The sequence below is a fragment of the Lampetra fluviatilis genome, chromosome 69 (genome assembly GCF_964198595.1).
Source record: "Lampetra fluviatilis chromosome 69, kcLamFluv1.1, whole genome shotgun sequence".
In the NCBI taxonomy this organism is placed as follows: domain Eukaryota; kingdom Metazoa; phylum Chordata; class Hyperoartia; order Petromyzontiformes; family Petromyzontidae; genus Lampetra; species Lampetra fluviatilis.
Window position 1 is genome coordinate 1178648 of NC_136343.1, and position 12409 is coordinate 1191056.

The window sequence follows — 12409 nt, forward strand, 5'->3', positions numbered from 1 at the left end:
TCTAATACACACCCAGATCAACCAGCATCATTCAAAACCGACTCGTCATCCCGCAGTGGAGAAAGAGAGTCAAAGTCTTCCGAACGAGCGCCACCGAGCGCCACCGAGCGCCACCGAGCGCCACCGAGCGCCACCGAGCGCCACCGAGCGCCACCGAGCGACAACGAGCGACACCGAGCGACACCGAGCGACACCCAGCGCCACCGAGCGACCGAGCATCTTCAAGGACAGCATCGTGCCAACTCGTCATCTAGCAGTAGAGGGAGAGAGGGAGAGAGAGCGCAAGAGCAGCACGACTCGGACGTCACCGGGCGTCACCGAGCGTCGTGCCAACTCGTCATCTAGCAGTAGAGGGAGAGAGAGCGCAAGAGCAGCACGACTCGGACGTCACCGGGCGTCACCGAGCGTCGTGCCAACTCGTCGTCCAGCAGTGGAGAGAGAGAGAGCGCACAAGCAGAGACACGCCGAGCGAGGGAGCAGCAGGGGCTCGCGGCGGCCACGCCCAACCCAGAGAAAACTTCTGGCCGCTGTTTGTATCCTCCCACACCACACAAGCTAACGACACAACTCCTGGCTCCAAGAATTAATTAATATTACAAGGGGACAACGCACACACAGCACGCACACGAATAAGACTTAAAAAAAAAATTGTCTTTGCGTTTCAAAAAGGGTTGCCATTTCAAGGTGGTGCGTTCAATATCAACTGATCGTGCAAAGCAGTTGCTGCCGTCGAGTTACATAAATAAGAAATGTTTTAGTCATTCATTTTCGTTAATCGCATAATCTTGCCCATTAATTTATTGCCGTATACTTGCTTTCGGATAAGAGAGTGTCATGTGCTTGTTTAGAATAAAATTGCTTAACACCAACTGTTCGAGTGCTTCTTTCCAAGTCCATGCAAAACTGTCTTATTTATAAGAGCTGTTACCTGCGATGAGATATGAAAATGGAGACCTAAAATAACATAAACACACTAAGATAATCAGTAAACGTTTAATCGATGATAATCGTGTTATCCTGATTGATATAACACTGGATAAACGAAGCTAAGCTTAATTATCACAACTGCTCACATTAACATAATCGCAAGCATCCGCATAAATTACTACGATTATCTCCGTGGTTATCATAATTTATGCATATAATTACACACATTATCATACTTTATGCATGTTAATACACACATTAACATAATTAATGCGATTTGCGCATTTTTCGGAATTTTTTATTTTTTTATTTTCATCAAAATTTCATAAATCAACATATACAACAGCTTGATCTATGCTTGAACACACAACTATAGGTATTCAAAATATCACAGCTTGATCCATGCTTAATGCATGCTCTAACACATACACCACACGCGACCGGCTTTTTCTCCCTTGAACATCACAAAACCAAGGTGCTCCACCAACTCAGAGCAAGATGGCAGCAAAAGCCATCTGCACAGTTCCTAATTTCCCTCTTCCATACCTTACCTCCCCTACCTCGCTCTCCTACCCGTCCACCACTATCATTTGTTTGATTTTTTTTTACAACGTCTATTTTTGTTGTTGGAGGCGCCACTTCCTGACCACGTCTCCTGCCTGCTCCTGCCCCCATTGGGCATCCTAGCAGCAGCCTGGCTGCCAGCGGTTCCTCGTTTGGCTGCACTATCGCCGGCGCCTCGTGGCTTCCTCTCCGCTCTTGACGATCGGCGCTGCTCCCCTCCCGCATCTCTTGCCTGCCCCCCACGCCCACCACGCGTCCTCTTGGTGGCCCGGCTGCTGGCGGTCACCTGCTGGGCCACGCCGGCGCCGTGCGAATTCCTCGCCATCCCACGTGGCCGGATGGGAGGCCCCTGGGGGAGTCTTCCCCATGTCAGCATGCCTGGCATGGAAGAAAGATTCGTGTCCATGGCAAACACCTGAGGACGGCTGCTTGCGTTGTGGCCGAAACGTCGTGAGAATTATTTTATTATGTTTTATTTGTATTATTTTATTACTTCCCTTCTACGTGACTTTACCGAAAGAACCAGGAAGAGGTGACAACCATTTTACCGTTGCAGCATCAACGTTTTGGAAAAACCTTGTTTCCTCGGGGCTGGCTCTCCACCGCCATGTGTTAACCTGACTCCCTCTCCAGCGTAAACCACCACTCATGCTGCGGTGGCTGCATGCGCCCGTGCCCGCTCAGGTTGCCTGCCCCGACTCACGCTAAAAATAGCTGTATGAATATGCCGCGCCTCTGCTCCTTCCCACGAAATCTGCTTCCTTCTGCCTTGGATGCAAGTGCGTAGTCTCGGGCACACGACGATCGAATCGATGGCAATATTCGCGCGTTGCACCGCTGAGCGTTATCGTCGCTATGCGGACACGCTGCGTAAAACGATCTTCGCTACGCGGACAAACTGCGTAAAACGCGTGTCGCTACGCAGACACACTGCGTCAAATGCACTGAGTAAACTCGCACGCGATCACACAAGCACCGGGAACAACAAAGTTCAAAGTTAATTTATTAGGTATAGCCCTGTGAGCCATTCGGCTCTTGAATCGGGTGCAACCGCAACAAACAATAAACAAAAACATGAACAAGAAAACATCTTAAAGTGACTATGTGCAAACAGAAAATCCAAGAAAAGACAGCAAAATATTGCAGAAAAATCACCGTACACGAACCCTTTGCAAAAATCCCAGTGGGATGCAAGTCAAACAACAATAACAACCACAAGACAACTTAGATTAAGGCCATCAGTCTAACTCTGTACTACAACAAACAAACATGGCCAAACCAAAAAACTTTTCGAAAATCACCAAAATAAAGCCATGGAAGCAATGAAACAGTGGTCATAGGAACTGTGAACGACGATCGGATTGATGATGATATTCGCGCGTTAATCCGCTGGGAAAACACGCACGGCGAGCCCAAGCGCAGTTAATGAATTACTACCCGCGCTGCCTCACACACACAGCAATCACACGGTGTCGTTGCTCTGTGCTAAAGTTTATTACTGGCTCACCCGAAGAAAAATCATGCGTGACCCGGAGCAAAATACCTAGCGAGCAGCGTCCAACCTGTCTCTATCCAAACCCTCGGGGAACCCTCGCGCTATTCCTCACCCCTCTTACGTACTCACGATATCTCACGGACGCGATGGGAGTTGGAGGGACGAGGATCCAGGAGGTGTTTGCCTGGGTCGAGTTGTAGCTGCACTCACCAGCGTCTCATGGACGATCGAGCGGCTGGGAGTCCGACTGGGTAGCTGGCTGACTGGAGGAGAACTGACCAACGTTTCTCCTCTTCCCTCCTTTTATCTCTTCCCAATTCCAAAATCCCTGCCTAAGTTGTGTTGCCCTCCCAGCCAATCGGGCCCAATCTTTCCACCCGCGCAGGGCTAGGCAGCGAGCGATACCCTGCTGGCCAATCGGGCGCCTACCTGGCGTGTGGCTCTCACTTGCTTCACAACCCATGCAGCTAATCTGGCTGTGACGGTCCCACCTGATGACGGAGACTTGTGTTGCCTCCGAAACGTCGTGATTTTTGTTTTTATTTTATTTTCATTAATTTTGATGTTTTACCTACGTGACTTTACCGAAAAAACTTAAGAATATGATGCCTTGCAGTCACGAAAGCTTCAAATCTAGAACCCATTGTGTATGTGCCCGTCGTTTTCTCCCACTTGCTTCCTAACCCATTGTTTACGTGCCCGTCCTCCCTCCCGTACTCTTGGTTGAGGTTTTTAGCTTTAGCCAGCTCGCTGGGTGTTTTGCTCTCCCCACGGCCCTATTTCCCTGTGTTCGGTGTGTTCCCACGGGGCCACAGTGCAATTCGGCCTGGCGGGGGTCGGCCAATTTCCTGGCACTGGGAAACCGTGGGTCGTCCCCACGAGGGGACCCTCCGGTAAAAACCCAAGATTACAGGGGACCCCCCCACGAGACCCTACGTGGGCATCACCATGGTGGAGGTAATCATGAAGCGACGCAAGAGTCGGTTACCCACCGTCACACTCTTCCTCTTCCCTCCCCTTTCGTGATCTCTAAGTATCCCCTATCGCAGTCACCCATTCGTCAGCCTTTAATACGTCCCTATCATACGTATCATTGTATTATTTAACCTTTTTATTTAACTATGTTAAGCACATTGAGAAAAGGTGTGTTATAAATATAAAACAAGTTGTTGATGTGAGCACCGCTGTTGACAGACGCAGCGAGGCTCGCCACTGCTCTGGAGGTCACCATCTTTTTAAATTGTATCTGTCACTGTCAGCGAAGGGTAATCTGCGTAAATTGTCCTTCAACAAGTAAAGCCCCAATGAGTCACTTTTCAAATATTGTTTTGGAATGTTCAGCCAATTCCTCTTCAAATTAGTGTTTTTGAATGTGCGAGAAACCCAATCACAACCCTACAGCAGTTCTTTTCGTTTCAGACTGTTGAGGACACCTGCAGTGCCCATGGAGGACAACTGCTTTGAGTAGTGAGTCCATGGCTGTGCACCGTGTCAGGCTCATTATTTGTGGCCAATGTTTTGGACAAACTTCATGAACCCTGTGGACCTCTTTGAGACTGAACTTAAGAGTGAAACTTAGACTGGAGGGACTTTTTCAACTGCAACTCCGACGTCCTTTCTGGACTGTCTGGACAGGACGCACCAGGATTTGTTGGGGCTCAACTGTTCTTATATTCGTGTCTTTAAGGGTCACGATTATTTGGAGCTTTTGATAGGTGAGTTCAACTTTGTTATGGGGACAACCTACGTCATCTCTGCGTGACGGTGGGGCTCGTGAGTTTGTGTTATTGGAGGGTAGGTGTTGCTTGTGAGAGCAGCTGTGTAAACTACAAGAGGGAATTTTGTTAGCTCCAAGTTGTACCAACCTTCACAGAAGTGTGTTGAGAATGAGATGAGTTGACACAAGGTGAGTTGACAATAGGTTAGTTGAGATGAGGTAAATTGAGATGAGGTGAGCTGAGTCTTTATTTAGCTGCTTCTGGCACCGAGACGTATCTGCCTGGTCAAAAGTCAACACATTCCAGGGCGCGCCTCATGATATGCAAAACAAACTAAAAAGGTTTGTACTTTAGCCTGCCTCACATTTACGTGGCTTGTTCCTAGTTTAGTGTATCAGATGTTGCCAGAGACTGCCTGAGCAACAGCCAGAGACTGCGTGAGCTATAGAGAGATACTGCCGGAGTTACAGCCATTGACTGTCTGTGCTACAGCCAAAGACTGTCTGTGCTACAGCCAGCCTGCCTGAGCTACAGCCAGAGACTGCCTGTACAACAGCCAGCGCCTATCTCTGAGTGGAGCCCCAGGATCATGGCGAGTGCGGCTCCCAGTGGTAGCGAGGCTCCAGGGGAGTTGACCTGCCCCATCTGTCTGGACGCCTTCAGCTGCCCCTGCACGCTCAGCTGCGGCCACTCGTTCTGCCTCGAGTGCGTGGAGGGCGCCTGGGATGTGGCCAAGTTCTTCTCCTGCCCACAGTGTCGAGTGACTTTCCCTCAGAGGCCCCAGCTGAGCAAGAACTTCACACTCGCCAACCTGGTGGAGCAGCGCAGTGCTGCAGATAAAATGGCCACCGCGGTCTTGTGTGACTTCTGCAACGATGGCACGACCGCTGCCTCGAAGACCTGCCTCAGGTGTGATATGTCCTACTGTGTGACTCATGTAAAGCCTCATCAGGAGAACCCGAAGTTAAGGAGCCACATTCTTGTGGATCCAGACACGAATCCTGAGATCCGCAAATGCAAGCCGCACAGAAAGAGGATCAAGTTTTACTGCCGACAGGACGAGAGCTTGATCTGCACAACCTGCATCATCGCAGGAGACCACAAGGGCCATGATGTGGCTACGCTGGAGGATGAGCACAAGACACGGGAGGTGAGGTGGTCTGCGTGTGTGAGCGGGAGCTCCTCCTGCATGAAGTCATCATGTCCCAGTACAAACTGAACAATAATATCTAAATAAATATTATATCTTTCCTCTCTCAGCTTCCCATTGTTTCTTCAAATTTTAACCTTGATCTAATATAAAGTATGCTGAGGTTGTCATAGTGCAGAAATAATATGAAAACATGTTATTATCAATTCTGATATCTGACAAATTTATAAATGTGCTCTTAGTATATTTTATAAAACTGAAGGACTATAAGGCATACAATGTTTTCTCTAAATGACGTGGGTACATAGACTGTGGTTTGTATACAAAAAAGTGGTTTGTGGAATAGAGAAGCATTCCCCAAAATGTAAAACGACTGGGACTGGTGAGCTGCAGTGCTCACCACTTGGTAGCCTCGTGCCATTCTGTCCCAGTTTAGCACCGCACCCTACAGCAGCTACCAGGTCACTGGACTTGGCATTCCAGAAATGTTGCTTGATTTTGACGGACCAAGTAACTGCATTCATATTTTCATTAATACTCTCTCTACCGAATTTCTCTGACGCGTAACAGTCACATAGCAGCGGTTCCTTGTGCCATGTAAAACTTAACTAAAACTCTTTTTTATTTCACCAAGTGAAGCTCACTGAGCTATGTAGCTCTTTTTCACAGACAAACCTGGCCACAAATGACAGCTCAACAAAGTCGCTTATCAGGTCTAAATGTATAGCAGCCAAATGCTCTAAACGCACTTTCCAAAACGTGGACAGAAAACTGGATGGCCCAGAGAAAGATCCATGCGACCATGGAGAGAGACATGCAAACTGCAAAAACAGGCATCAGGCACGGGGTCGAACCCACGTCCTTCTGTATTGCAGGCAAGGCAGATAACATCTCGCTGCTGCGGTGTCCTGTCCACCAACTACTCAGCTAGCCCCGCCCACCACTCGGGTAGCCCTGCGCACGTTTGAGCTCCTCGTGAAATTAGTTCGCTGCAGCGCTTGCTCCCCCAGCTTCCATCGCTGCACTGGGGCTACTGCCCCCGTCACTGCGGAGGGGTCTGTGTGGAGTGGGGTTGAGAGGGGACGCTCAGAAAGTGAGTGGAGTCTCCCCTGGTGACGTCTCTCACAGAAACAAGTGGGAGAAGAGACGCGGGCTGTGGAGGAGAAAAGGAGGGAGGCGGAGGAGTCCTTGAGGCGGATGGAAGCCGCTGGCAGGGACGTGCAGGTACCGCGTCTGGGCCAGATTCTATGACCCCGTGACTCCACCCTGAGTAGGGTTTGTGATGGAGGACAACTCCATTCATTCACGTGGACTTCCATTGGCTCCAAACACATTGTGGGACGAAACCCACAACGGTCAGGACGAGTAAAGAGGTGGTTCTCCTCTCCACTGAGAAACTAAATCAGTGGTGTAAATTCCACATTCCCATATCTCCATACAACTTGCCACTTCAACGTCTGTCTATATTGGTCAGATTAGGTGGTACGTACCTCTTATCCAATACTCTAGTGAAGAGTTTGTGAATCGCACAGACTGTTGTACACCATTTTACTGAAACTAATCAGGCTTTAGGGTGCCAAGGTGCCAGTATAGCAAGTGGTTTCATGATCCCCTCTCTTAATCCATACATGCATGTGGTTTTCTCTCGCATGCAAAACATTCATTTAAAGATGAATTATCCCAACTTCCCAATGATACTCTTGGGTTCTTTCGGTAAAGTCACGTAGGTAGAAATAAAATAAAAATAAAACAAATCACGACGTTTCGACTGCAACACAAGCAGCCGTCATGAGGTGAGAATCACGCAGAGAGAGGGAACACACAGAGGGACACCACGCAAAGAGACATACACACATGGAGATACAGGGATACACAGAGGCAAGCCATGTGTGCGAGAGAGCGAAACACGTAAACTGAGGGGGGGGGGGAACTTATATAGGCTGTAGAGAAGGGGGAGAGGGGGCAGGGAAAAGTAATAGACATGTACATCGAGGAAGAGGGCGGTGGTAAAGCACACAGAGAACGGCAAACTGCAAGGAGGTAAAGACAGCAAGAATATGGGAGACGCGAACCTAGCTGAACTTAGAAATATAATGCGATGCAACCCAGAGTCGGCCAACAACACAGTTAAACACTAAAACTGGTTGATGATGTATTTTAATAGATTGCTAAATTGTTTTTGCATCCATCTTCTAGGTTGTGTATGGCTCTTTGTTTCTCTTTGTGTGGTGATGACGGATGCTTGTGTTGCAGTCGAAACGTCGTGATTTGTTTTATTTTATTTCTACCTACGTGACTTTACCGAAACAACCAAAGAGTATGATATTCCTGCAGTCACAAAGCTTCAATTCTAGATTAACTTCCCAATTTATTAAGGCTCAAATTGTGGAAGGCGAATTACAGATTTCCCTTCGCTTCATGCGAAGGTAAACAAAGCATTGTCCTGATAGCCTTGAGCAATGAGAATGGCACGGATGCTAAATGTACTCATGATGGTATTTGATAATTTCATTGCCTCACAGGCCCCGCCAGTTATGGGGAGTCGTGTGGTAGTGAAAATACACAGTGGCGTTATCAGAGGCAGAGGAAGGAGGCCTCGGTGTTGCAGACTCGTATTACTTTCTGGGCACCTTCACAGTTGCACTCGGGTCACACGGACCTGAATTTCACAAAGGACTAGACATTTAATGAACAGAGGTGGCATTTCTTTCTCTTTGCAGGGAGCCGTGACAGATGAAAAGGCCTCAATTTCGGTCAGATTCGCCCGCTCGAGAGCAGCGTTGGATGTGGAGGAGAAGGCGGCTTTAGAGCAAGTGGAGCAGAAAGGGCGCGAGCTGCTGTCCCAGGTCGAGAAGAAGATCGCTCACTACCAGCATGAGATCAGCGAGCTTCAGGCAGCAGCCACTCGCCTGCAGGCCCTAGTGCAGGAGAGGAACTCGCTCGCGTTCCTGCAGGTGAGCGATGAGTCTCCAGTGTCGCTATTGGCACAGAGCCCTCTCACCAGCAGCAGCAGAGGGAGGCTACTGAATGAGAGCTCGCATCCACTGGGCTTGAGAACACCGCTCCACTCATGGATTCGCATCACAGCTCCAGTGGCTGCCACGTAGAAGGCCAGCTCATATTTTCTCAGTTAAATGAATTCTCTCTCCCGTCCTTTAACAGATTCCCATTCAGTTTGTTTCATTGTGAATTTAATGGAATTTAACTTTTTTAAATCAACTATACAACAACAATGTACACGGAAGTCATGATTATCATCAGCCATGATCTATCCACGGATGGATGAAGACCTCCTCAAGCCATTGCCACATCTCATGATGTCGCGATGCAACAATCCACCAGCGAACTGCTCACAAGCCGATGTCATCTCTGCTTCCTACTATGTGTACCTCCACTTGGATGCGCTACCTTCATTGTTCATATTAGGGATGATAAAATAAATATGGTCTCATACGCTTATTAATGATATCATTGTCTTGAACATCACTTCTACAAGACCTGCACCATGTGCATTGGTAACTCCAGATATTACCAGTCCTAAGTTACTCTCAACACAGATCAATATCAACCGGTCTCACTCTGAAATATTTGCCCAGCAAATCAGTGTTGGTCCTCATTAAGGTGGCGAGATGTTAACTACCTCGCCTGGTATACCGCAGGTCGTGGATTTTATCCCAAACCTGACTTCCTTATATATTTGGAGTTTTCATGTCTCTCTCCATGGTCACATGGATTTTTCTCCTGGTCCTCCAGTTTTTCACTCCACATTTGTAAACGTGCGTTTCGAGTATGGGGCTGCTATAAATTTGCACGTGAAGAACCATTTCGTTGAGCTATTATTTGTGGCCAGGTCGCTTCTGAAAAAGAGCTAAATAGCTCCGTGGACCTTACCTGGAAAAATAAAAATAGTTTATGGTTGACTATCAACCGGTCTCACTGAAATATTTGCCCCGTAAGTCAGTGTTGATGATCATAGGGTGATAAGCCAAGACTTTGGGGTTTATATTCCACGGTGTTGTAGTGGGAACTCCACTGATCACAAGGGATTGGAGGTAGAGTCACAGTAACGCATCTTTCTCTCCCACAGGGGCACCTGGAGGAGACGCGCAGGTAAAATACGACTTTCACTCACGACTCGACACACGACAACATGGGACTGAGTGTGGGGTGCGGGCAGTGAGACATTGGCTGTGTGTGGGGATGCTGTGTGTGATGATGCCGTGTGATGGTGATGCTGTGTGATGGTGCTGTATGTGATGATGCTATGTGTGGTAATAGTAATGCTGTGTGGTGATGCTGTGTGGTGATGATGCTGTGTGCTGTGTGATTATGCTGTATGTTGATACTGTGTGGTAATAGTAATTCTGTGTGGTGATGCTGTGTTTGAGTGCCTGTGAGATGGAGCTGTGACGATCCCACGCATGAAGATGCTGTGATGAGTGTCCATGTGATGGAGCTGTGATGATCCTGTGAGTGACGATGCTCTATGTGAGACAGTAGCCATGTCTGCTCTGCTTTCACAGGACAGGGAGGGTTACAGCAGCTCCACCCTCAGCTCGCAGCCAAGAGGACATTGCCTCGCTTCAAGTCCTGGAGACACCTGCAGTCAAACTCTTGTGTGAGTTCTTCAGTGTGAATCATGGGTGATGGGGCCATCTTGACATTAAAATGTGTGTGCACGAGGTCGACTCACCCTCAAATAATTACCTCAAATTTTATAAACATGACCACTAGGGAGACAAAGGCGGCCAGGCGTAGTGCTGGCCATCCACCCCCTCGTGTGTCATCCCAGCCTTCAACGTTGCTGATTTTCCCCAACAGTCTGTAAAGGCTACATGGGGGATGTCTTTGTTTACATCCTGAAACCTGATGCGGTGTGTAAACAAACTCGCCACTAGGGAGACAAAGGTGGTCGGACGTGGTGCTGGTCACCCACCTTGTGTGCCATGCCAGCCTTCATAGACGCTCACGGACAACACTTGTCCCAATAGTCTGTGAAGTCTACACAAGGGATCTCTGTTTTGTTCACATCCCATTCCAGGACCCTTTTTAAGAGAGCCATGAGACTCAGTGTGGAGTTCTTGGGTAAATAATCAGTGAGTCAGGGGTAATTGTGATGTTGAGATGCAGTGAGTGCCTGTGTATGCGTGGGGGGAGCGGTAGCACACCTCACTATGAACCCAGTTACCTGGGTTTGATTATCCGCCATGGCTACCATCAGTGGCAGGTGATATCTGATCCAGTCCTGGGTCTCTGCTAGGCAGTTTCAACCTAAAATGAGTTCCTGATGCTGGTAATGGTCATAATGATGGTGACAGTGGTCGTGATGAGGATAGTGGTAATGATGCTGATATTACTGATAATGTGAGTGATGGGTTTGGTCATGGTGTTGGTAGTGGTGATGGCAGTGGTAATGATGGTGAGATTAGTGATAATGTAGGTGGTGATGGTTGTGATGGTGGTGATAGTGATGAAGATGGTGGTGATGGGGATAGTGGTGATGATCGTGGTGATAGTAGTGATGGTAGTGGTGAATGTTTGTGATGGTGCTAGTGGTGGTGATGATGATGGTTGTAATGTTGCTGATGGCGATAGTGATGTTGTTGATGTTCATTGTGTTGATGATGGTGAGGTATATGTTGTTGTCATTGATAATATTGATGGGGAGGATGCTTAGTGATGTTTGTGATGTTATTGTTGTTGATGGTGATGATGATGGTAGGATATGGTAATGTTGATGGTGGTGATGCTGGATAATGGTGACGATGGTGTTCTGTTGTGATGTTGTCATCGCTGTTGTCACAGACGGATGTTCACCAACTCTGGACACAAACTCAGCTCATAACGAACTCCAGATCTCCTCGGATCTCAGGACGATGACAGCAGTCCGTGCCTCCCAGGGTCGCCCCGATCACCCACACCGGTTTGATGCCTGTACACAAGCCCTGTGCTGTGAAAGCTTCTCGTCGGGCTACCACTACTGGGAGGTGGACGTGGGGGACGCGCGGCTGTGTCGGTTTGGAGTCGCGTACGGGATGATCCCACGAAGAGGGAGTGGTGCTGCACAGCTGCTGGGAGGGAGCGACGCGTCCTGGTGTTTAGAGAAATGGTATAACAGGTTCTCAGTGTTTCATGGTGGAGTGAAGACTGCACTGTCGGTGAGGGGGCCCCCTCCCCCAGCAGAATCGGGCTTCACCTGCACTGGGAGGGGGGGCTCCTGGCGTTTTACCGCGCCGACTCCATGGAGGTGATCCATGAGGTTCGGCAGAGATTCTTGCAGCCTCTCTACCCTGCGATGTGGATGCGGATTTTTAATGATCAATTGGAGATCGTGGATCTGAGTCGTGCATCCTGAGGATGAGGAGAGATAGAAGCCCAAGAAACCCAGACAGAAACTCTAGAAACGGAGGAGAGGGGGGTGGTGAGGAGAGGGTAAAGTGAGCGTCAGGGGAAGGTGGAACGGAGGGGGTGAGGTTAAGGTTGGTGTGCGTGAGCGATGTCGCCGGTGCAGAAGTTTGAGGGATTTGATTGAAATCTGAGTGGGGAATCAGCACA

General features: G+C 48.7%; 1 protein-coding gene across 1 annotated transcript; it reads left to right on the forward strand.

Annotated features, from left to right (window-relative positions):
- Positions 1 to 5293: 5293 nt before the first annotated feature.
- LOC144952700 (E3 ubiquitin/ISG15 ligase TRIM25-like) lies at positions 5294 to 12209 on the forward strand. Its single transcript, XM_078883179.1, is given in 7 exon segments — positions 5294 to 5854; positions 6983 to 7078; positions 8575 to 8808; positions 9942 to 9964; positions 10378 to 10472; positions 11660 to 12013; positions 12016 to 12209. Coding segments are annotated over 7 exon segments (1557 nt in total).
- Positions 12210 to 12409: the final 200 nt, after the last annotated feature.